The 25444-nt window shown below is 42.0% G+C and overlaps 1 protein-coding gene across 3 annotated transcripts in view; it reads right to left on the bottom strand.

The window, feature by feature from the left end:
• ZNF385B (zinc finger protein 385B) overlaps positions 1-25444 on the bottom strand; it is a 451618-nt gene that overhangs the window by 321325 nt on the left and 104849 nt on the right. Inside the window, exon 1 of one of the 3 annotated variants that reach the window (XM_030210447.1) lies at positions 22180-22240. The exons of the other annotated variants lie outside the window; for them this stretch is intronic. Within the exon in view, the coding sequence (XP_030066307.1) occupies positions 22180-22189 (10 nt within the window). The 5' untranslated portion in view covers positions 22190-22240. Of the gene's footprint in view, positions 1-22179; positions 22241-25444 lie in introns of those variants that run through there. 3 annotated transcript variants of the gene reach the window in all.

Here is a 25444-nt window from a genome sequence, read left to right as displayed (position 1 = left end):
TAGAGTGTATTCTTCCCAGTGTGTTTTTTCTAGCGAAAAAGGTGCCAGTACTCAAAATGCCAGGTCACCCTTCAAGGGTGGGGTGATCACTGAGAGACCCGCCCCTCAATAGCCAGGCCCCCTGCAACCAGTCACAGAATCTATGCCAAGGCAGAACCGGTGTGTAGAGCCTGAGATCTTTCATTAAAACTTGGGGACCATGGGTCAATTTTAGCAGACAATGGAAAGGTGCCGTACTCAGTACCCCCAAGTACCCCTCAAAAAACGCCCTGCTTCTTCAGAACTAAATTTATTTTAATTAAATTTTAACTGCCGAACCCTCGACCATTCTTCTAACGTTTGGAGATCCCTTCTCATGGATTCTACTCCCTCCAGAGTACTCACTCTGTTGGCTTTCTTCATCTCATACGCAAAAAGGCAAATTTTTCCTTCTAAGCCTACAGCAATGTCTCACACAAATATATTAAACAAAATCAGCCCTAGCACAGACCACTGAGGCACTCCACTACTCACCTTCCAAGCGGATTCTATTTACCACCACCCTCTGCTGCCTGTCGGTCAACCAGTTTCCAGTCCAGTTTACCACATTGGGCCCTAAGTTCAGCCCTCTCAGTTTATTCATGAGTCTTCTGTGAGAGACTGTATCAAAAGCTTTGCTGAAATCCAAGTAAATTACATTTATTGCACATCCTTCATTCAGTTCTTTGGTCACCCACTCAAGGAAGTCAATCAGATTCGTTTGGCAGGATTTCTTCCTTTGGTAAGCCATGTTGCCTTGGATCTTTTAACCCGTTGCTTCTAGAAAGTCCAATATCCTTACCTTTAGCAATGATTCCATTATTTTTTCCTACCACCAGACGTGATGATACCGGTCTGTAGGTTCCCACTTCTTCCCTGTCTCCACTTTTGTGAAGAGGGACCACATCCCACTTGTCTCCAATCCCTTTGTACCTCTCCCATCTATAAAGATCTATTAAATAAATATGTTCTCTGAGGCTTCCTCAGTTACCCTGAGATGTATCTCATCCAGCCCCATAGCTTTGTCCACTTTCATATTTCAAGCCGTTTCTAAAATGCTTTATTTCCGTGAATGGCTCCATTCCCAGATATACCCGCTGCCACCAACCACGGTCCTTCGCCAGGAATTTGTTTCATTTTGAATAAAAATTAATATGAGTAAAGTTGTTTGTTAAATAAAATTGGGGTTTTGGACTGATGAGTGAGAAATTGAACCATAATATGCTGGAAGATGCAAAAAATAAATTATCTGCAGTAATGGTTTTCTGAGGCCCTTTTCCAGAAAGTACATAAAAAGTTTTGAAAAATTACAAAATTGAAAAATGAAAGTCTTGAGAAAAGATTATACTGTCAAGTTAGCTGAACCTCATATAGGGGGTGCGCTGAAAAATGGCTTGCCGGTAGTGTAGCACAGGTTTTGGGTGAACGCCGATCCATTTTTCAGTACACCTGTAAAAAAGGCCTTTTTAAAATTTTTGCCGAAAATGGACGTGCGGCAAAATCAAATTGTCGCAGTGTCCATTTGGGTCTGAGACCTCCACCAGCCATTGACCTAGGCAGTAAGAGATTCACAGGGTAACGGGGCGGTAATGACCTACACATGTCAACTGGCCACTTGGCGCACATCTGATACGCACATCCGAAAATAAATTTTTTTGGACGCACGCCAAAATGAAATTACCACAAGAGCCACACGGTAGCCGTGTGGTAACTCCATTTTGGCGTGCGTTGGGCGCGTTTAGACATTACATGGCTTAGTAAAGGGCCCCTAAAGACAGAGAAACATTTTGAGGTTCTGCTATACTAACTACACCCACTTATTTTGACCCCCAGCAGTAAAAATGTGAGTTCAAAAAAAAAAAAAAAAAAAAAAGTAACCATATTGTCCAGTAGTGCCAATTTTATGCCATGTTGCTGGACTCACAACTTTTTGGCACTGACTGGGAACCTTTCTGAACTTTCTTCTCCTTTTGCCCATTGCAGCTGGAGTGGAGGTAGAACTTAACCCTGCATTTTTCCCCCAGAAAAATTATCATTGTTATCCAACCAGGTAAAAATACCTATTTGATTGGGCAAGATGTTCTAAAGCCCAGGCTTATTTCAGGTTTAAAAGGTTTCTATGTTTGAGTCTTGGGAACTCATTTTGTTATTCATGCATTTTTTTAAAAACATGTGATAACTATCATTGATTTCTTTTATTCTATTTTATTGTATTTCTGCAGATCTGTACATTCTGGATAAATAAGTATCATGTTCTGATATGCAATTTATGTATTCTAGCATTTCTTTGTGCATGTATTTACTTGGCCCCTTGTATTTAGATTCTGATTAAAAATCATGTGTTCCCTTGATCTCTCTCCTCTCCCTCTTCTTTAACATTTATCTCTTGATCCTGGGAATAGAATTGGTTCCTTTTGTGTTCTGCGCTTGTGTCAGTATCTTCTTTAGATCCTACATTATTGTCAAAAAAGCAGATGTCATGGCTTTAGTGATGCAACACAAAACAGATGCTCAGAACAGTGGCAGGTACCCCAGTGTAATTCAAGTATAAGTTGAGTCTACTTGAGTCCAAAACTTATTATTCTGCAAGGTGACTAGGACTGTTATGCAAAGTCAACAGAAAAAAAAAAGAAGAGCTATTTAGGGCCTGATCTGACCGTATTTAGATCTTTCTCCTTCAGGGACATTGCATGTAATTTGTTCCACAGCCATGAATATTATAGAATAATGTCCTTTTATCTGCCTGGGCAAAGGGAGGTACATTTATTATAAGCGGCCTAACTTATGAAGCAGACACATGCATAAAATACACTAATGTTCAAAGAGAAAAAAATGCACATTAGGGATGTGCATATGAAAAAAATTTTGGTTCAGTATATTTTTGGATCAATCACCCATTTGGTTTGTTTATGGATTCCAAATTATTTCATTCATTTCTACTAAAGTCAACAGGGCAAGCTATTTTGCAGTGCGGAGTTTTCATTCCATTTTCAATGAAATTTGTTTAAATTTTCTGGAAGGCATTTGTGACAGAGGCACAGCGCTCAAAGGTATCATGGATGGAATGAAGACCACATGGAACCAAGAGGGGCAAATGACAGTTAACAGTGTGCATGAAAACTCCAAGCCATAGTGTGAAGATCTATGTAGATAAGTCTTTGATCTGTGAATTTTCAGTGGCACCTTAGGATTGTGCTCAAAATTGTATCAAGTTTGCAAATATAAGCACAATCCCACACGAAATATTAAATAAATGAATTCACAATGAATATTTTACCCACGGGAGTCCAGTCTTATCAACAGTTTCAAATCTAGGGGGAAAAAAGAATCAATGGAAAAAACTCTTACCAAGAGAAAAACAATTGATTCTAAAAAAATCCCCAAACTTCACCTAAACCCAGAATCCCAGAGTAAATGTATTTAAAATCTACAAAAAAGTTCTAACTACACTATAACAAAAATCAAAGATAAGCAGACCTGCCAAAACATGTGCAGCACCTCGAGGAGAAAAAAATGCTACTTTGCCGAGAATGAAGAAGCTAGAAGTTGTCTTCTTAAAACAGATTTGTAACAAATTTACGCTGGATCCGTACTGGCTCCACACTGACTCAGCATACATCCACCCCCTATATAGTTCCACTCATGTTGTAATTGAAAGTGTTGCACTGCAAACCCAATAAAAGTAGTGGGTAAAATATTCATTGTGAATTCCCCTACTTGGAGCAAAAATTTTAGAAAGGTGTTTTTTTGCAGGCGTGCTGAAAAATGGATCTGTGCACGCCCAAAACCCACACCATTTTTCAGCGCACCTTAGTAGAAGAACCCTGCAGATTGCTAAAGTACAGTGGGATGCCTCAGCGTGTCCTGTGAAACCTTTTTCAGCTACGGTAAGCATGCATTCATGCTTACTGCAGTTTTGCACAAGGAGCCCTTAAACATCTTTGCTATTGTAAGGGGTTGGGAAGAAGTCAAACTGAGAGAGGGCTGAGACAGGGGCTCGAGCAAGAAGTATTCTTAAAGAAGAGAAAATTGTACTCTCGGGTTCCTAACACGCGGGGAATTCGTCCCCTAGTGGCCAAGAGACCAGTTAGGATATTGAATAGGGGAAGGAACTATCATTCCCAGGATCCATCACTCTCTAGGCAAGACTCACAGGATTCGGAGGGCGGGGAAGATGATTGGGAAATGGTTTCTGATCAGGGTGATGAGGAACAGCTGGGGGAACTTTGTGGGGAGGAAGCTATGGCGTATGATAAACGAGAGGCAGCTGAGGAGCTGGGGGAGGAGTGTATGGAGATCTCAGCTCTGGCCCGGACTCCAGGAGGTAAAGTGAAAGGATTTCTATCTGATGTGATACAAAAATTGTTGAAGACCGGGGAACGAAGGTTTATGCACTGGAGAAGGAGCCTGTGGAAGAGGTTGGCCGGATGAATTGCCTCTGAGGGCAGAAAAGTGTGTTTAAAGGAATGGTAATATGGGAAAGAAATTAAATGGAACTGTTTTGTTGAACGTACCAGGGATAGTGTGATGAAATGCACGGATGTTTCAAAGTTAATGAAGCTAGCAAAGTGCTGAAGAATTAAAGCAGGGTGTGTGATGAAATGCACTGATGTTACAGAGGTAATGAAACTGACAAATTGCTGAGAAGTTAAAGCAGTGTCAGAAGGAACTGGGCACACATTAGGGCCTCCTAGAGAGGTATGCTGGACTATGTTAAAGGAAAAGGAGAACAATAAAGGTTATGAATTGTGTAATCAAAGATTAAGCCAAATAAATTCTTAACTTATAAGAAGTTTTGGAGTTGCTGTGCGTTTGTGAGTGAAACCTTTTGTGAGGAGAACAGAGGGTACTGATCATTGGAGAAGAGGGCTGGAGCCCGAGAGAACTGAGTGAGGACAAGACAGTGGTTGAAGCCTCCTGGTCAACAGTGAATCTGAAAAAGCTAAGCAGTATCAGCCTCTGTCCGTTTGTGGAAGAGGGACCAGCTGACACTATACAGATAGTGGCTGAATATCTCCACTATCCATATAACTCAGTGACTATACATATATTCAGCACCACTGAATAAATGTATATCAGTGATGAATATACATGAATGTTTTAAATGCCACAGCTGGTATTAAAATAAATCTTTGCTATGGTGTTTAAATATTAATTGGATGGGTTTTCTTTTATTTCAACAATGCCAACAAGTCTAGGGGCCCTATTTACTAAGCCACACTGTAGGCATGCTAACGTTTTTAGTGCACGCTAAAAATTAGCATGTGGAACATATGTTAATGTGCACTAATTTTTAGTACAAGCTAAAAATGCTAGCGCACCTTAGTAAAACAGGGCCCTAGGTTTTTGGGTTTTTTTTTTTTTTTTTTGCTTTCCAAATAGGCTTTGTAATTTTGCTTACAAATTTCCCTAAACTCACTTCTGAGTTCAAATTCAGGATGAGCACCACAGGATTAAAGTATGCACCACAGAATTAGAAGGCAACAGCTGCTCAGTCATTATGCTTTTATGTACCATTATCACTTCTAATTTAAAAAAAAACAGAGAAAAATTCACTTGAATTACAGACTCTTATGTAGAATTGATTTTTCTTTTCTTGATATTTATTTTTGAAAGAAGCAGTTTATGGAAAATTGTTACATTACATTACAATTAGCACTTATAGGTTGCACATATCCAAATTTAGTTCAGTGCAGTTTAGAAAGAGTACAGTAAACCCTAGCGCATACATAATATATGATGCAAACTTCTAAACTAACCAAGCTATTAACAGCTTTTAAAAGATCAAACAATTAAACTCATAACGTATGTTCTGTAGCTTATAAAGAGTGAAAAAAAATCCTAAAACTTACATACGATGAAAGCCATAGTTATCACTGTCAGGATTGCAGGAGGTCAAAATTATTGCTGGACATACTTATATTAATATGAAATCAGTTTGACAATATTAAACCACCTTCTGACCTCTGATAAACTCTCCCCCCTCTCCTGCAGGAACCATTGAGGATGAAATGGGCCAAATGGTGCTCAGAGAGGCCTGATAGCCCTTTGGTTTCTCAATTACTCTTGATTAACATACCTTTTGTTCCATCTGGGAGCAGGGCTTCAGAGCAACCAAAGCTAGACAGTGTGGCTCCAGGACAACCTGTAAAAGTTGTCACCTTTCCTGACTTCAGAAAGTATCTGGAGTTCTGTAAAGGAAATAACTGGGAAAGAGAAGTTTTTGATCTCTCTCTGCTCCTGTTCCCTCTCAGTTCTTATTAGGTATAAAGCAGAGCTCACTAGGGCTCTCCTGCTCTCTCTGTCTTTCTCTGTGCAGCAGAGCACAGAGCTCAGCTTGGGGTCTACTGCCCCCCCTTTCTCTGTCCCCGGGCACTTCTCTGTGTCCAGGGCACTAGGTCTCCCTCTTTCTTTCTCCCTGCAGCAGAGGGCATGGGACTCTGCTGGGCTGTCTTTGTTTCTTCTTCTTTCTCTGCACACCTCCATCTTTAGCCACCAGAGCACCTGGCTCTGCTCCCCCCCCTTCTCAGACAACTCTAGTCCAAGGTTTCTTTCTTCCTATGAACAAACACCCTATCCTTTCTTTCTCCCTCCCTCTAAACACACACCTCAAGACAGCTTGTACCCTTTTTCCTGTACTAAGTGCTGTGAGCCAATACATATATGCAAATATAATATACTTTATATATCCAAATCTGTGTGGATTGCGTATTCTTTGGGAACCCACTGCCTCTGTGAAGTGGACCCCGGGACCACCCTAGACAACGATAGCTGACAATCACAATTCAGCATAATGTAAATTTCTGGAATAGCCAAGTTTTAACAATTTTGGAAAAATCATATGATTAGACTCATAACGTATGTTGTTGGCATCATGCTCCACCATTTTGCTGCTTGATGAGGAACTGTTAAGGAGAATTCTGTCTTGTAAATTGCACATTGGGTGAAGGGAATTGAAGCATTAAATAATGTCTAGAGTTGCTTACGCAATTCCCATTAAGTATAAAAATTAAATTTAACATATACTGCGGAGCTTGGCCATGTAAGGTTAAAAGACCAAACAGCATAACATAAAAATTGAATGTGCCTCCATCAGAACGCCTTAATTTTTCTGTAAATTGAAATTTACTCAGAGCTATGCCATATTTGTTTTCACCCATGAGCAGTTGATTTAATTCAATGTTTTTGCTAGCAATCATGTTGGAGACTCTGGTGCTCATTTTCAAAGCACATAGATTTACAATGTTGCATCTGGGTGACTTTGCAAGTCTATGTGCTTTGAAAATGAGCCTGCATGTGTATTTATTCTGATCAACTAGAATCACAAATAGTGAGATCCTTAGTCATCCATATTGCTATTGTTGACTCCTGAAGCAGGCACTTTTGTGCCGAAACGCAAATCTGCATCGAGTCTTATTTTAAAGATTTTGTTTCAGTAAATCCTCTTAGTGTACCCTTGTGTTGGAGTGTCATTGGTCTTCTCCCACTTTTTTCTCACTAGTCTTGAAAGGCATACAAATCAGAATATGTCTCCAAAACAGGATGCGTCAAGTTTGGCAAATATTGTAGAATAGAATCTGCCAACTTAGAGCCTGTTCCAAAGTATATCAAGGAATGGACATTTATGCACCAGTTATGTGCACTGGGAGCATTCATTTTAGATCCATAAATGTCTAAAATATCGATGGGGTTGGCATGGCAACATAAATCTTTATGTGCTGCCTCAAAAACATACACATTTATGGCAACCATTTTAGAACCATAAATGCTTATTTTTCCAAAGTTGTCACAAAGTCCAGTATCTGCTCCAGTTTTGCATTTGAGGGATTAAGGGGGTGACCTGCCCTAATCCCTCCACTGGTAGGAGGTGTAAATCCCTATGTTAATCTGTTTGGACGTAGATGGACATTCCCCTTTTGAAATGGGGAATTCACCTTTTATTTTTTTAAACTCAGCCTAGTCTCAACAACATGAGGAGGGGAGGATGTAGGGTAAGGCTTTTATGCCAAATCAGTTTTTGCCATTTTTGTAGAGCAAAACTTTGGTTGGAAGGATTGCCAAATAGGAGTCTGCAAGTTTCAGGGACCTCAGAAGGTGTGAGGAGGTGTTTTTGCAGATCCCAGAAAAAGAGGAGAGAAGTCATGATATACAAGCCTTAGAGGAAGAACACGAGAGAGAATGGAGCTGTAAGCCACGGAAAACAGGAGAACGGTGAGGAAAATGCTGGAAGATAACTGCAGTGTCCATTTTATGTGTTTGTTACTTTTGCTGCATCTTGTTGCCAGTGTAAACAGATACATTGTTCTGACTGATGATTCACCCAATAAATTGTACCCCTGATATTCAGCCTGTGGCAGTCAGTGTTCTTTTATACACTAGGCATTGTAGGTTTTTTTTTATGCCTGGATATTCACCACCAGGCTGTATCTAAACATTGGCACTGAATATCCGGGTATAAGGTGGCCAATGGCAACTATCCAGGTACCAGCAATATTTCATATGGTGCCCCAATAACTACAGTACCTGGATAAAGTTAGGATAGCCTTTTTTAGTGGTCTAACTTTATCCAGCTAGTTACCCAGTTAGAAGACTGAATATTACCACTAACCCTCAGATTCTATATATGGTGACTAGAGTTCCGTGTGCGCAGATTGGCATGTGGTGCCAATTTGTGCATGGAACTTAATTAGGTAACAAACTAATCAGTGCCAATCATTGGACGTTAACAATCAATTATCAGTACTAATTGGGATTTAGGTGCACAGGGTTTGATTGTATATATCAACTTACGTCTCCAGTTTTTCCTACATAAGTATACAACTGTGGAACACATTACCAAAAGCCTTGAAAACTACGAACGACCACCTAAACTTCCGGAAAACACTAAAAACTAACCTGTTTAAAAAGGCATACCCTACCGATCCAACATAAATGCCTGATCTCTGCAACACAACAAAACTAAAGAGCGCAATGGACATAACACAACTCTTCTGTTGTACGATTCCCTAGTGTGGCTGTGCCACATGAACTTTACTTACCACAACATCACTTTGTATTTGTTTACAGCGGAGTCTGTAACGCCTCTCCGGTACTATGTAAGCCACATTGAGCCTACAAATAGGTGGGAAAATATGGGATATAAATGTAATAAATAAATAAATAATAAAATATATGGAGCCTAAAATTAATGTGCGGTAGGCAATCACACCTAAGCGTATTCTAAATACCGCATGTAAACCTATGTACGGTATTTAGAATACACAAATGGCACATCCATTTGTGCCAACAAAAAGCTGGTGTAAATCCCTGCACATAGATTTACATGCACTGGTCCATATTTTATAACAAAGTGCAAAGATTTTGGAACGCCCATGAAATGCCCATTTCCACACCCTTAACCATGCCCCTTTTGCCTGCAAGCATTAGAATTTAGGCGCAGTACATTACAGAATACACTTAGCAATGTACGTGCTCATTATTGCTTGTTAAGAGCTGTTAACAACGCTTAACAGCTTAAAACAATCTACATGCATAGTTATAGAATATGCCTAGATTTACGCGTATAACCGTGCATAACTCTAGGCGTGCTATATAGAATCCATGGGTATAGCTCGCTAAGCAATTTCTATAAGGCAATGCTCACAAATCAAGCTGTGTGGATCTCAAAAGGGGGTGTGGCCATGGGCATTCCTAAGACTTACGTGCAGTTATAGAATATACCCGGTCCAAGCCTAAATTAGTTGTATGCTTTTACACCAGGTTTTATTTGGCATAAATGGCCATGACTAAATTTAGTCGCAGTAACGGGCCTTACACGTATTCTATAAACCATGTTAGGCGAAGTTTACAGAATAGTGCTAAGTGCATATAGAATTTGGTTCTATCTGGGTAACTCCCAGCTCTGTCTTAGCTTCACCTCTGAACTGTCACAGTGCCAGTATATTCAGTGGTAATTTTCGGCAGAATGCTACTAAAAACCAGTGGCTGACAAATGCCAGTGAATATCGACCCCCTATATTTTTAACCACTGTTTCTACAGTTGATTGCAGCACCTTTTGGAGTGGATGGGTGCTTGAGTGAAAGGCTGAGGGAATAGTGAGGAGCTGAGCTAGGTCCTTGAAGAAATCTCTTCCCCCAACCTCTCGGGATCCATAAAAAAGACATAAGGAGAGAGCTTCTGTAACACCTGTAGCCCCCACAGATTGAGCCCTGGCCCCCTCTACTTTGGAGCCCCCTCCCGCCGTCGACCCCCCCTGCTGCCACCGCCGCCAGGTACCTTTGCTGGCAGGGGTCCTCAACCCCCACCAGCAGAAGTCTTCTTCAGCGCCGGTCGACTCCGGCACCTTCGCTGCTGATGCAGGACATCAGGAGTCAGAAACAGATCATCAGCGAAGGCGCCGGAGTTGACTGGCGCTGAAGAAGACTTCTGCTGGTGGGGGTTGGGGACCCCCGCCAGCAAAGGAACCTGGTGGCGGCGGCGACAGGGGGGCGGCGGCAGGAGGGGGTCCAAAGTGGTGGTGGGGGGTCGGAGACTGGGGAAGGCAGGCTAAACTGTGTCCCCCCACCTCGGGCTCTGGACCCCCCTCCCACCAAGGTCTGGACCTGCTACAAAATTTGGAGTGGAAGTGTAGCCTAATGGTTAGTGCAGTGGGCGGAGATCCTGGGAAACTGTGTTCAATTCCCATTGGAGATCCTCCGGACTGGGCAAGTCTTAGATAGTGAGCCCATTAGGGACAGAAAAAGTACATACTTTGAATATGTAAACTGCTTTGGTTGTACCATAGAAAGGTGGTATAAACTGGAAAGGTCTGTTTGCAAGACAAGGGAAAACTGCTGCTTATGCAGCATTACCTCTCATTACCTCTCACCTTGACTACTGCAACCTACTCCTCACCAGCCTCCCACTTAGCCATCTATCCCCCCTTCAATCTGTCCAGAACTTTGCTGCACGTCTTATATTCCGCCAGAACCGATCTACTCATATCACCCCTCTCCTCAGCTCATTTCACTGACTTCCAATCAGATACTGCATTCAGTTCAAGCTTCTCCTTCTTACCTACAAATGCACTCAGTCTGCTGCCCCTCACTACCTCTCTACCCTCATCTCCCCTTACGTTCCCACCCGAAACCTCCGTTCACAGGACAAATCCCTCCTCTCAGTACCCTTCTCCACCACTGCCAACTCCAGGCTCCGCTCATTCTGCCTCGCCTCACCCTATGCCTGGAACAACCTTCCTGAGCCCTTACGCCATGCCCCCTCCCTGCCCATCTTCAAGTCTTTGCTCAAAGCCCACCTCTTCAATGCTGCCTTCGGCACCTAACTCTCACCTTTCAGGAAATCCAGACTGCCCCAATTTGACTACCCCTATCGGACTGACTGTTCACTTGTCCTTTAGATTGTAAGCTCTTTGAGCAGGGACTGTCCTTTATGTTAAATTGTACAGCGCAGCGTAACCCTAGTAGCTTTTTAGAAATGTTAAATAGTAGTAGTTATGCAGCAGTTGGAATTCCAGGACTATGACTACTTGAACAGTTCCTATTGTCTGTCCTATTACTATAATTCTGAGAGTTTACAGACTGAGAAATTCTGAACAGTGCCTGAGGGAAATGGACTGTTGTGGCAGCCAGTTATTTTAAATGCTGGAACAGTGACAGCAACTGTGATTTGACTGTTCCCTATAGGGTCAGCAAAATAATATCAGTGCTTTACTACTAAAACCTTAGGAAAAGGTCGCTTTAGTTATTTCTAAGCTGTGCTGAGCAGCTAGCATGAGTTTCAGCATGCACCTGAGTTAACAGTTCTCTCTTGTTCCTGCTGCCCACAAGCCATGAATGGCTCATGAGGCTGCCAAACAGGTATGATGGTTTCAATGGCAGGCCCTAAATAGGATGAGATTGCCAGACCACCCCTGTTCATTCTAGGCCACAAGGAACTGCTGTGGGATTTGAACCCAGGCACTTCTGATTCCTAGCTAGCCTCTCTAACCATTAAGCTACTCCTTTGTTCCATGCTGTAAATTGCAACTTGAGCCAAAATTGCTTGGTTCCCAAACTCTACGTAAATTGCTGATCATCAAACGGTGTCTGAATCATCTTTTAATAGTTACTATATCTTAAAATGCTTTTGAGTACGTTCCCAAGATTTTCTGGATACATACTGATACCCTTGAGGCAGGTGTATACTGAAATGAGGCCATGTTGAATAGTGCTAATATACAGTGACTTTTGATTGCTAAAACACTGATTATCACCATGCTGCTGCTTCTTTGATTTATATCAAACTCTACATTCATCTCCATACCAACATAACCAGCAATATCCAGTATTGGACTTAACCTAAGGCAGGGAGGCGTTGGGTGCTAGCTGATCCTTAGCATACACAGCAGTGATAAATACTGGTCTGAACTAGCGCGGACAGTAATGATGAGTGCTGGCTTCAACCTAGTGCAGTCACTAGCATCTGGGCTGCCTGGAGCAGTAGTACAGGTTTTAACCTAATGTGATCAGGGGTAACAAGAACTGGCTTTAATTCCCTGTAATGAGCTATACTGAGCACTGACCTACCTGTAGCACTGCCAACAGCCTTAACTTAGTTTGAGCAGAAGTAATGTGCACAGGTGTTCCCCTATCATAGCCAACCTTTAAAATCCATTGCAGGCAGCGGGATCTCTGTTGCTGCTCTTTTTTTTTTTTTCTAAAGCAGTGGTTCTCAGCCAAGTCCTCAGGAAACATCTAGCAGGTCAGGTTTTCAGGATGTTCACAATGAATATGCATGAGATAGATCTGCACACAATGGGGGTAGTGCATGCAAATTTATCTCAAGCATACTCATTGTGGATGTCCTGAAAACCTGATTGGCCAGGTGTGACCAGAGGACTGGACTGAGAATCCCTATTCTAAAAGTAACTTTTTCCTTTCTGCTCCTCCCTTAAAGCCTTAGCTGGGCTTAACCTTAGCGTAACCCTAGTAGCGCTCTAGAAATGTTAAGTAGTAGTAGTAGTAGTGGAAAAACAGCTCAACCGCTTAGAAGGCACTTATGCTCATTACCACAAGCAGGGGCATTTTGGACTCTTGAGGCAAGATACAATAAATGGTGCTCAAACATTGGTGCTGAAAAAAAGTCAGCTCTCAATGCTATTTTATAATGGGCACTGAAAGATAAGTACATAAGTGTTGCCATACTGCGACAGACTGAAGGTCCATCAAGCCCAGTATCCTGTTTCCAACAGTGGCCAATCCAGGTCACAAACACCTGACAAGACCCCAAAACAGTACAATACATTTTATGCTGCTTATCCTAGAAATAAGCGGTGGATTTTCCCAAGTCCATTTTAATAATGGTTTATGGACTTTTCTTTTAGGAAGCTATCCAAACCTTTTTTAAATTCTGCAAAGCTAACTACTTTTAACACATTCTCTGGCAACAAATTCCAGAGTTTAATTACATGCTGAGTGAAGAAATATTTTCTCTGATTCATTTTAAATTTACTAATTTGTAGCTTCATTTCTTGCCCCCTAGTCCTAGTATTTTTGGAAAGAGTAAACAAGCGATTCACATCTACCCACTCCACTCCACTCAATATTTTATATACGTCTATCATATCTCCCCTCAGCCGTCTTTTCTCCAAGCTGAAGAGCCCAAGCTGTTTCAGCCTTTCCTCATAGGGAAGTCATCCCATCCCCTTTATCATTTTTGTCGCACTTCTCTGTACCTGTCATGTTTTCAAAGCTGGAAACTGGTTTGTGAGCCCTTGGGCCACTGCCGAGGAGCAGCAGTGGCAGGCAAAACCACCCCCACATCGGAGACAAGGCAGAGCTTAATGAACAGTTAGGCTTCACCTGCACCTGGCCACTTTTCACCAAGGGTTGAGCCCTTGGCTTCAGGTGGCCGGCAGGACTTGTAGGACAGGGCAGGAAAAGGATCCCAACTAGACTGAATAGGGACTGAGGGTCAGAGGGGAAAGGAACATACAGGGAAAGCAGGTCAAAGAAAGGATAAAATAAAGGACAGACTGAAAGCTGTAAACAGCCACTAAAACAGGGAGCAAAACACTGACTAACAAGACACAAAACTAAAAGCTGCAGAGCAGCCACTAAGATACAGAACAGACAAGGACTACACACAAAACTATAACCCAGAGACAAGACAAGCAAACAAACAACAATCTAATCTAACTATCCACAGACTAGCAAGAACAGACAAGAATCAAGGCAGGAAACCAAACTAGAACTGGACTCAGCAGAAGTGCACCAGCACCCCAACATACCAGGGCCTTAGATGATGCAAAGGCAAGCAGAAATGTTCCAAGATGGCTAATAAGCCCAGAAGCAGTTGAGACTCAGCTGCTGCAATCACCAGGCAGCTACGGGTGCTGTGCAGGCTCAAACAACACAAGCAAACCTGGCAGCCTGGAAGATCCGGACCGGACTCAGCTAAAATCTGGTACGGGTGATGGTCCATAGCAGCCACCCGTTCTGGCCACCAGAGGGCGAGGAAAGCACAGACGTAACAGTACCTTTTCTAATTCCACTATATCTTTTTTGAGATGCATTGACCAGAATTGCACACAGTATTCAAGGTGCGGTCGCACCATGGAGCGATACAAAGACATTATAACATCCTCTTTTTTTATTTTCTATTCCATTCCATTTCCTAATAATACCTAACATTCTATTTGCTTTCTTTGCCGTCGTAACACAGAATAGCACTGAGTGCCGATTTTGGCACCCATATTTGGGCAAGTCAAACAAAACAGGAACAAGCCTGCCTCTATGTCAAAACAACAGGAGAACAAAAGAGGAGTAGAGGATGGCATGAATGACGATCAGCCTCAGCGACATTATCAAATACTTTATTGAGAATGAACCAGTAGTGCTTTCTCAATAAAGTATTTGATGTCTCCGAGGCTGATCATCAATTCGTGTCACCCAAATTTTGGCACCAGGACTTAAACCTGATGAAACCAGGTATAATTCCCAGCGCCCAATTTGTGCGCACATCCCCTATATCTTATAACACTGCATGGAAATTTTAAGAAATGCCCTTGACCTGCCCATGCAACTCCTATGGCCATAGCCCCTTTTGTGTGGTGCGCTATGGGATTCAGGCGCACATTGTTATAGAATAGCACATAGCAAGATATGTGGGCAAATTGGTGCCAATTAGCACTCAATTATAGGCACTAATTGGCTCATTAACTAACTTAGGGGCCCTTTTACTAAGCCGCGTAAGCGACTACGTGTGCCAAAGTGTGCCAAAATGGAGTAACTGCCTGGCTACAACGTGGCTCTTGTGGTAATTTCACTTTTGGCGCACATCCAATATGTGCATCCGAAAAATAATTTTTATTTTCGGACACGCGTATTGGGCACATGCCAAGTGCATTTGATGCGCATAGGTCATTACCGCCCGGTTACCGCGTGAGACTTTACCACTAGGTCAATGGCTGGTTGAAAGTTCTCAGACCCAAAATGGACACGCGGCAATTTTCATTTTTCTGCACGTCCATTTTCAGAAAACATTTAAAAAAGGCATTTTCTGCGCGCACCCAAAACATGCTCCTACACTACCACAGGCCATTTTTCTGCGCACCTTAGTAAAAGGACCCCTACGTTGGGTACACTTCTTGGATTGGCACCCAAATTTTAGCTCTATATATAGAATCCCGAGGTTGGTGCCTAACCTAATATGGGAGACAAAACAATATTGATTGGCTTCCAAAGATGCACTAGCATATAGAGGGAAGGGAAGCAGATTTGCCCTGTCTCAGCCTACTGGGAGGAGGGCAGATCTCACTATTCTGAACTTGTCAAGCAAGGATGAAAAAGGAATCAATGTTTTTTGTTTTTTAAGCCATACCTACTTGCACAGATGCATTCTAAAAAGTAGTTACCGTTGGTGATCATGTGCACTGCTCTATTGATTATTGTGTAAACACTGCATATCCTGCTTTCAGAGAAATTGCTGCTGGGATTCTTTCATTCCTGTGTGTACAATTTAAGCTACTGGGTGCTTCGAAACAAGGGAAGTTTGTCATGTCCCAGAGAAACCGGTACGTTATGGCTTATTTTAAATAACGTATAAATACAACATAGAGACATGCACACAAACACTTCTTTCATACCTTTTTTTAAAATTTCCTGAAAGATTTAGCACAAAAGACTGCAGTATACTAAGCCTGTTTAATCTCAAAACTGGAAATGGAAGCAAGAAAAACAGTTTGAGTTTATCAAAGATTACAATTAAGCCTTCTAGTCTTAGGTGTTTAGAAATTGTCAGTTTAGGTGTTTAGTTCACAGCTTATTTGAGGTTCTTTGAGGGGACAAGATGTTAGCGGTGTGCCTTCATTTGAAATGAGATGGGCAAAGTTGTTTTGTATCATCTTACACCTGAAGCAACAAGAAAAAAAACCTGAAATTTTGTCTTTTTTCCCAGTATTATTAAAGAGGCAAACTATGGAAATGGCAAACCACTCCAACCCTTCCCCGATCACAAACCAAACCCCTCTGATCATCACCTGACACACTCTTGACCCCTCCAATTATCACTCAACCCACCTGTAAACCCCTTCAATTCTGCCCCATCAGCATCACTCCTCTTGCCTACCTCATCCCCCAGCTGTCAACATCACCCCCTCCTCATGAAGTTGCCAGCTGACCCCCCCCCCCTTTACTATTCACCCTCCTCCATTGAGAGAAATGATCATTTAACCCTACCCTCTGTTTTCTGTCCAATAACCAATTCCAAATCCACAACAGAACATGCCCATGACTCTTTAATTTGCTCAGGAGTCTCTCATAAAGAACTTATCACTCTTGAAAAACATTTCTGGTAGAGGTACATCTCTTATGTCTTCTTCCGTAAAGACCAAAGCAAAGAATTCATTTAGTTTCTACGCTATGGCCTTGTCCTCCCTCAGTGCCCCTTTTATTTTGGGGGTGTTGTAGCACTTCTGAAAGAACTATAAAATTTGACTGCCTGTTACCTATGATCAGTCCTCAACCTTATCCCTTCTGCACTCCCCCCATCATAATGTCCCCTTCAGAACACCAGTGGCATAATTTTTATAATTCATTTCTGTTTCCAAGTATTGCCATCTTATGTGCATTCTGTAATGACCAGAGGAAAGGGGTGTTAGCTCCTGAAAGCATGTCATGAATTGCATGAAGTGAGCTCAATAAAAAGGTGTCACCTTGCATTTTATGGTTTTTCATTTTTATCTATTAACCTTTATTTCTGGACATGTGAATGAGAAACTATTCTCACTGAAGCCTAAATTATTTAAGCACAAGGAGAGCAGCATTTGACCTGAATCACCCCAACGAAAATACTGCCAATAAGAGGACATCATAATGCAGCAAGATATTAAGAAATTATGGGCACCCACAGTCATAAGTCAGGCTCACAGAAAGGTCATTTTAAAGAAATCTGGATTGTGTTTCCTCTGTCTTCTTGAGACTACCAGTGAAACGATTATTGCAGATTCACTTTCATAATTCAACCCCCTGTGTTCATGGCATATATTTAATATACTTTACCCCTAGATGGGATTGCCATTTTGCTTCACCTTGAAGGCTGATCCAATCCTGGTTTCATCCCATGTAATACAGTAATCTGAAGTTCTGATTTCCCTGTAGCATTCCTTAAGAAAAGCAAGACTACAAGTCCATACATGGCAAAAGGAAAATTCAGGAATGAAGCAGCCTGTCCTGAAAATCTGGAGCTAGCTGTTAATGCTACACTTGGAGGGGTAGTAACGCATATGTGTTAAGGGAATAATGTATGATTTTGACCACATAACACGTTTTAAATGGAAAAGGCATATGCTGTATGCCCTTAATGTGCTTTGCTTTGTGCAATGCAAGCTAAATAATCATGAAAAGTAAAGCATGCAAAGCACTTCATTATCATGCAAATCAAAGAATGCAGCTTGTGTTTAACTTCACAAGCTGTGTTAGTTGTGGAAAGATAATCCAGCTTTGAGCTGGCATTATCTCTCCTTCCCAGAAGTACTGGGCCACTAACTCCAGCTCAAGGCTCCTGGGAATCACTTACAAAAACACCCTGCTTCAGATTCCTCCACCTACCCACACACACATTCACTGCATACCCCCCTCCCCATTTGATTGCTTGACCTCCAGCAGTAGTGCCACGGGACTATTGCTGGTGGTCAACTGGCACCATTTTGAACCTGGGACTTGACAAAACAGGACAGACTGGGTATCACTTCTGCCTACTACTAGACATCAGGGAAACCTCTGGTAGGTGCTAGGAGTGGGTTTAAGGGGATGTGCTTTGTGTCGGGGTGGAGGGGGGGGGATCGCAGAGATTATGGTTTTTGATTGAGAGTTCTGGGGGACTTGTGATTTGAGTTGGGTTGGGGGACACACGCAATGAAGCTACAAAGTAGTAAATTTAAAACAAATCAGAGAAAATATTTCTTCATTCAACATTGGGCAGACTGGATGGACCGTTTAGGTCTTTATCTGCCGTCATTTACTGTGTTATTGTGTGTTAGGGCTATGCAGTGATTCGGAAGGGATTGAGGGTGGGAGTTATATTTTCTGTTGGGCAGGTTCTGGGGGGGGCAGGGGATGGGATAATTTCTCCCATTTCTGGTCTTTTTAAGAGATGACAAGCCCAAACTTGGGCTCACTCTCTGTGTTACTGCAGTGCTCCTGGCTGCAGCACTGCAAATTTATATCTACCACGGGAGTCACTAACCTGTGGTACTCAGGTTTCCCAGGTTAGTGAGTTCCATGGTAAATACCATTGCAGTAAAATGTATTATATTACTGCAGATCAGTGGCGATTCATTTCATCTCATCTCATGGACAGATATATAGTGCATCCCAGAAAACAGCAAAACACAAATAATAAATTCTCAAAAAAATTAGGGCTGCATTTTGATTAAATTTTAATTGCAATTAATTGTGAGATTAAAGGTATGCTGTTTATTTATTTTTGTTCCCACTGCAGCTCCTTGTGATTCTGGCCAAGTCATTTAGGGGCCCTTTTACTAAGCATGGCAAAAAGTGGCCTGCGGCAGTGTGAGCATGTCTTCCGGAAATGTGCCGGCCAGTTTCTGTCCTGGAAAAAGGGCCTCTTTTTTAAGGGGCTGGAAAATGGACATGCGTCAAAATAAAAACCAGCACACATCCATTTTCAGCCTGAGACCTTACCGCCACCCACTGACTTAGCAGTAAGGTCTCATGCGTTACCTGGGCAGTAGGCGTGCAGTGCGCATACACTTCCATTTACCGCCAGGTAAGTGCCACACAGTAGAAAACAGGAAATATTTTCTACTGTGTGTTTTTGACGCACGCCAAATTCAGAATTACTGCCTGGGGCACGTGGTAGCCAGGCAGTAATGCTGATTTGGCACACACTGGACGTGCGTAGGGCCTTATGCACCTTTGTAAAAGGGCCCCTTAATCCTCCACTACCCACAGTCACAAGGAACTGCAGTGGGAACAAAAATAAGGGGTCCTTTTACCAAGCCACGGCAAAAAGTGGCCTGTGGTAGCACGAGTGCATGTTTTTGGCGCGTGCCAGGCCAGTTTTTACCGCGTCTGGGAAAAAGGGCTTTTTTCAATGGACTGCGGTAAAATTGAAACCAGCGTACACCTATTTACGGCCTGAGCCCTTTACACCACCCATTGATCTTGCAGTAAGGGCTCAGGAGTGGTGACCCGTTGGTGTACACCAACTGCTGATTAATGCCGGAAACACTATGTGCGGTAGGAAATAAAAAAATAATTTGTCCTGGTGGTATAAGCACGTGCCAAATCCCAAATTACCGCCAGGGGGAATGCTAGCCTAGCAGTAGTCTCTTTTTGGTGCACACTGCACACTCATAGAGCCTATCACGCCTTTATAAAAGGGCCCCTAAAGAAATAACATATTGTTAATTGCGCAATTAATCATGTAATTAATCATGATTACAAATTTTTAATCAAAATGCAGACCTATAAAATTTAAGAATAAAAATATGATGAAAAGGTAAGAAATACAAAATACAAGCAGAAAAATTACAAATTAAAGAATCTAAAACAGCATGCAGAACAGCTATAAACAGCTTTACAGTTTTCACAGCCTATTTCAGAAATGCAGCCCTAAAAAAAAAAAAAAAAATAGCTGTGTTAATACAAGGGGATAAAGGGAAGGAGAAGAAAGAGAAATTTCCTTGTGCAAAAGCAGGAGCTTTTATGGTTTATGAACAGGAAAACAGTCATATATTGGAACCTAAATAATCTAAATACACAACAGCAGCAGAAAATTAATAGCCTCAGGCAGCTTATTGCAACTTTACAACAGGAGGGCTAGTGTTCAAGGCAAAGTGAGAATGAATGGTGGGAGTACAGATTTTAAAACAGGAACAGACTGTTTCAGAAACAGATGTGTTTTTTTTAATGGAATGAAACTTGAACACTTCTGTTTGCCATGAAAAGCACACTGTAAATGAAGTCCACAAATAAAACAAGAGAGCTGAAGGAGTTTAATTTGAGCTCCAGATAATTATTAACACACTTTTATTTACAAAATATATTTTTAGGGTTTTCTAGTTGGAGAACACAAAACTTTTGTATCAAATCATTTCATAGCTATCAAAGAGAAAATCATAGGTTTAAAAAAAAAGTACTTAGCTGCAGTCCACCATATAAGATATAAAGTTTTGGAAAGGTACATAGCATATTTTATCTTGCTGAAAAGAAATGGAATTTAGTCCGAGCACATCTCTGTAATCATTTCATTAACCTGTGCTATTTAAAATGTGGCTTAAAATGCAGAGCACAAGCAGCACTTATTTATTGCACATATACAGTATAATTTAAATGTCATTCTTATTTATTTTTGACAGCCAGAGGCTCCAGACATCCTTAAATGTCATTAATAAATGTTAAAGGGAAAGGGAATGGGATTTGATATACCCTTTCTGTGGTTTTTGCAACTACATTCAAAGTGGTTTGCATAGTATATACAGGTACTTATTTGTAAATGGGGCAATGGAAGATTATGTGACTTGCCCAGAGTCACAAGGAGCTGCAGTGGAAACACAAACACACACTTACAGTCATATTCACTTCACACTAACATGCTATATGCAGTAATAAAAATGCACAGGTGCAGATTGTAGCTTCTGCAAATATTGTGTGTAGGTAAAACACTTCCTATAATAGTGTGCTTACTTATGGTCAACCCCTAAAAACGTGCTAAATGTAGTGTACATCTACCTCCAGGTATCTGTGCTCCCTAAAAGCAAACGCACCCAAAGCAATGATGTGAGTATAATGCAGCTGTAAGCACTAATATGTGCTTACCGCATGCTAAAAGGTAGTACTGTGGGATGCGTCCAGGCGCCCTGCAGTAATTCTGGGATTGGCGCATGAGAATCTTGCACTAAAAAATAGTGCAGAGAGAAGGCATGCCCTGCGCTAATCACGTAGTGCGGGTAAATAGCCGGAGGAGTGGCCTAGTGGTTAGGGTGGTGGACTTTGGTCCTGAGGAACTGAGTTTGATTCCTGGCGCAGGCAGCTCCTTCTGACTCTGGGCAAGTCACTTAACCCTCCATTGCCCGCCGCATTGAGCCTGCCATGAGTGGGAAAGCGCAGGGTACAAATGTAACAAAAAAAAAATCCTGCCCAATTAGTTTGGAGTTAGCACAGGAGCCCTTACCGCCTAAGGGCTCATGTGCTAATGACCACAAATTAATTGGGAAGTTACTGCATAACCATTAAGGGGAATATAGAAATTGTGGTCATTTTACTGCCACGCTAAAAGTGGCCTCAGCGCGTGGGAAACCCACAAGCTAAAAAAAAATCGCAGGCCACTTTTTTAGTGCTACTTAGTAAAAGGACCCCTAATTTTAAATGCAAATGTAAATAATTCCATCTATTCTGCATTTTTGACTGCATTAAGTTGAATTGCAACTATTAAACTGCAGTTAATTACAAATGCATAGTAGAACACACAACAGCACCTGCTTTCTTCCATCTGGAAGCACCGTGGTTATCTGCTGGTGTTTTCTAGCAACAAGCAGAAAAATGCATGCAAGTTCAACCCCTATGTGAGCACATACAGAAAACTGAGAAGAGCTAATAACACAGAAGAGAGAGAGAGAGAGCGAGAAAGCATTTCTTATCACAAGAGGATTTACTCACCTAGAAGCATGGTCTTTTTAAACAGTTATAACAAACCAATCAAGAAAAGCTTTCTGGAAAGCTATCTGCTGACTTGTCTGATTGTGGTTTCTTGGTAAAGGTATGAAGGTACTCTGCTGGTTGAGGTACTCTGCTTTTTTGTATACACCCCTCAGAGAAGCTAACAACAAAGACAGTCTGTAGCTGCAGCTACCTCACCCTGCCTTGCAAGGAAGGTATGGAAAATCTGGCCAACACTAACATTTTAACTGACTAGTTTTCAGCTGTACAAATGCTTTCTTCACTATCTGAAAGATGAGCTCTGAAACAACAACCACCAAAGAAAAACAATTATTGATTTATACCTTTATATCTACTCTGCTTAACTTACAAACAACAGTTATGCATTTCTACATGTTAAGAGAAATACAACAAAAACATATAATTGCAATAAAAAATGCATAGACTTACTAATTAAATTCATAACACAAATTTTCAGTAATAGAAACAATACAGTTAATACATTTGACAGTTACAGTGAATAAAGGGGCCTATTTACTAAAGGGCATTAAGAGCTAGATTCTGTATAGGGTGCATGAAAAATCCGCATGGAAAAAAATTACGACTAAGCATATTCTCTAAGGTACGCCTAAATTTTATAGAATAGACTTAAATTTCCGCACAGTATATAGAATACATCAAGTGGCTCGTCACATGACCAAATTTGGTCACCTCCATTCAGCCATGTTTTACTTGGTGTAAATCCCGATGCCTAAATTAGGTGCAGATCGGCTGTATTCTATAATAATGTGTATATATTTTAGAAACACCCACACCCTGCCCATGGCCCCCTTTTTAACGATATGACTTAGAATTTAGGCGCACCATGTTATAGAATACACTTAGGGGTCCTTTTACTAAGCCGTGGTAAAAAGTGTTCTGCAGTAGTTGAATTGATTTTGTTTTTAATTAATTGGTACATTTTCTCTCTGAAACACTTTATAAATGCTGTGTACGCCTGCTTCTGTTACCTTTTTCTTTTTTAGTAGAACATTTACTGCCTGTAATGCAAGTATACCTCCTTCAGGAAGACATTTATTCTGCTTATACTGCTTTAGTTGAAATATTACATACTAGGAAAAAGGCCCGTTTCTGAAACCAAGGAAACAGGCGCTAGGCGGGCAATCCTCCACCCTCCCTCGGTGTTTCACAGTCTGCCCTCCCTCCGTTTTCAACCCCGTCCCTGCGTTGCGGCCTGTGGACCCCCCTTCTGCGACCCTGTTGCCCCCCCCTTCCCGGCGAAAACCACCACCCGCCGCCGTTGTCGACTACCTGTGCTGACGTACGCACAGAAACTTGAAGAGATTGAGAAGAGCATTGAGGAACCAACGCGAAGGGCAGAACAGCACTTCGGCTGTCGGGGGTTTAGGTCCCCCGTCAGCACAGGTAGTCGACAACGGCAGCGGGGGGCGGTTTTCGCCGGGAAGGGGGGTCCAGGGGGCCATAACGCGGGGGTGACAGCTGATTCCGAGGCAGGGGGAGGAGTAGGGCTCCCCTTGGTTTCAAATCAGCTGTCACTGATGTCAGTGCATGCCTGCCTAGCAGACCACCTCCGAGGGAGGCACGGTCCCTGGCACATTCGAACTTTGGCGGTGAGAATTATTACATAGGATATATTCTTCTTTTATACATATTTTTGTTTTTTTTATTTTTTGGGCACACACCGGGCCAGTTTTTACCGCATCTGCACAAAAGGGATTTTTTTTTTTTTTTTTAATGGGATGGGGAAAGGGCATGCAGTAAAACTGAAACCACCGTCTAAAACCGGCCTGAGCTCTTAATGCCACTCATTGATCTAGCGATAATGGCTCATACGTTACACATGCAGTGACCGGTCAGTGCATGCCAAATGCCAATTACTGCCAGAAACGCAGTGTGTGGGAGGAAATAACTAAATAAATCACCAGGCATTATGGGTGCACTGCCAAATCTGAATTACCACTAGGGGGCACAGTAGTCTAGCGGTAGTCTAATTTTGGTGCATGCTGCATTTGCATAGAACCTAATGCCTCTGTAAAAGGGCCCCTTAGTGAGTCGTGTGCATAAATCTCAATTAATGCCAATAATTGTTTTTAACATCCAATTAACAGTGATGATTAGCTAGTTAACCAATTAAGTTATACGCATTGTAATGGAATACACATCGGTTTCTGAGAAGATTTTCAGGCACCATACATAGAATCCGGGGGTAAGACCTTAACACAACAGTTAGTTCAAGCTAACAAGCTACCACAAAAACACGTTAAAGCATTTTGTGGTATTTTGCCTTTTGTGTATACTAATCAGTGTGTTACCATTTTCTAAAAATTTTTTGGGGAGGGGGCATCATGGGCGGAGAATGAGTAATTCCATATTATCCAGCTATAATGCATTAGGATTAATGCATACTAACTGGATAATGCAGAGTTAACATGGGAGAACGTAGGATGTGGTGAGTGCTCCCACGTTAATTTTTTGCAGGTTCTGAGATTTTGGGTTGACTTTAATTCCCTGGTTCGCTTTATGTGTTGTTATTGTTACTGGTGGTATTTGGGAATTTTTGAGTAGGTTTTGGTTTATCCGTATAATGGTGGCAGTTGGTGCTGTCCACTTATATTCAGTGGAGCCAATAATCAAAGCAATTTAAGCGGGGATATTCATCAGCACTTAACCAAACAGTACTGTTGAATATCCCCCAAGACTGCCCAAACAAAAAGTGGGTAGCTCAGGGGCGGTGCTTGGGGCAGCACTGGGGAGGAGCCCTAGGTTATGCGGGTGCTGGCAATATTCAGTGCCAGCACCCGCATAGCTAAGTGGCCTTATTTAGGACAGCTCTGAATATTGGGCCAGCACCCGCAAAATTTTTTGTTCAGTGTAAAAAAAAAAAAGTCCCCGAGCCCCCTCCCGTCCCAATGTCCCCTCTTTCCTTCCTTCCCTATCCTCCCACACATTAAGACCTTCCCCCACAAATTCCATTGCAGTTCCTTCTGATCTTGGGCAAGTCACTTAATCCTCCATTGCTACAGGTAACCCCCGATATTCAGCCCATGGCACTGTGGGCCTGAATTTGACCCAGATATTCAATGTCAGGTGTAATCTGGACACTGATATTGAATAACAGGTATAGCCAGCTGCTGGAAGTTATCTAGATGCTGGCTGATAGTCAGACCGATGCCTAGATAAAGTTTTCTAGATGCTGTCCTCACTTTAGCTGGGCGCTTAGCCAGTTAGCAGCCTGACTATCTTT

The sequence above is a fragment of the Microcaecilia unicolor genome, chromosome 7, assembly GCF_901765095.1.
Source record: "Microcaecilia unicolor chromosome 7, aMicUni1.1, whole genome shotgun sequence".
Taxonomy (NCBI): domain Eukaryota; kingdom Metazoa; phylum Chordata; class Amphibia; order Gymnophiona; family Siphonopidae; genus Microcaecilia; species Microcaecilia unicolor.
Note: the sequence above shows the minus strand (reverse complement) of the source record. Positions and strands in the feature narration are given on the sequence as shown.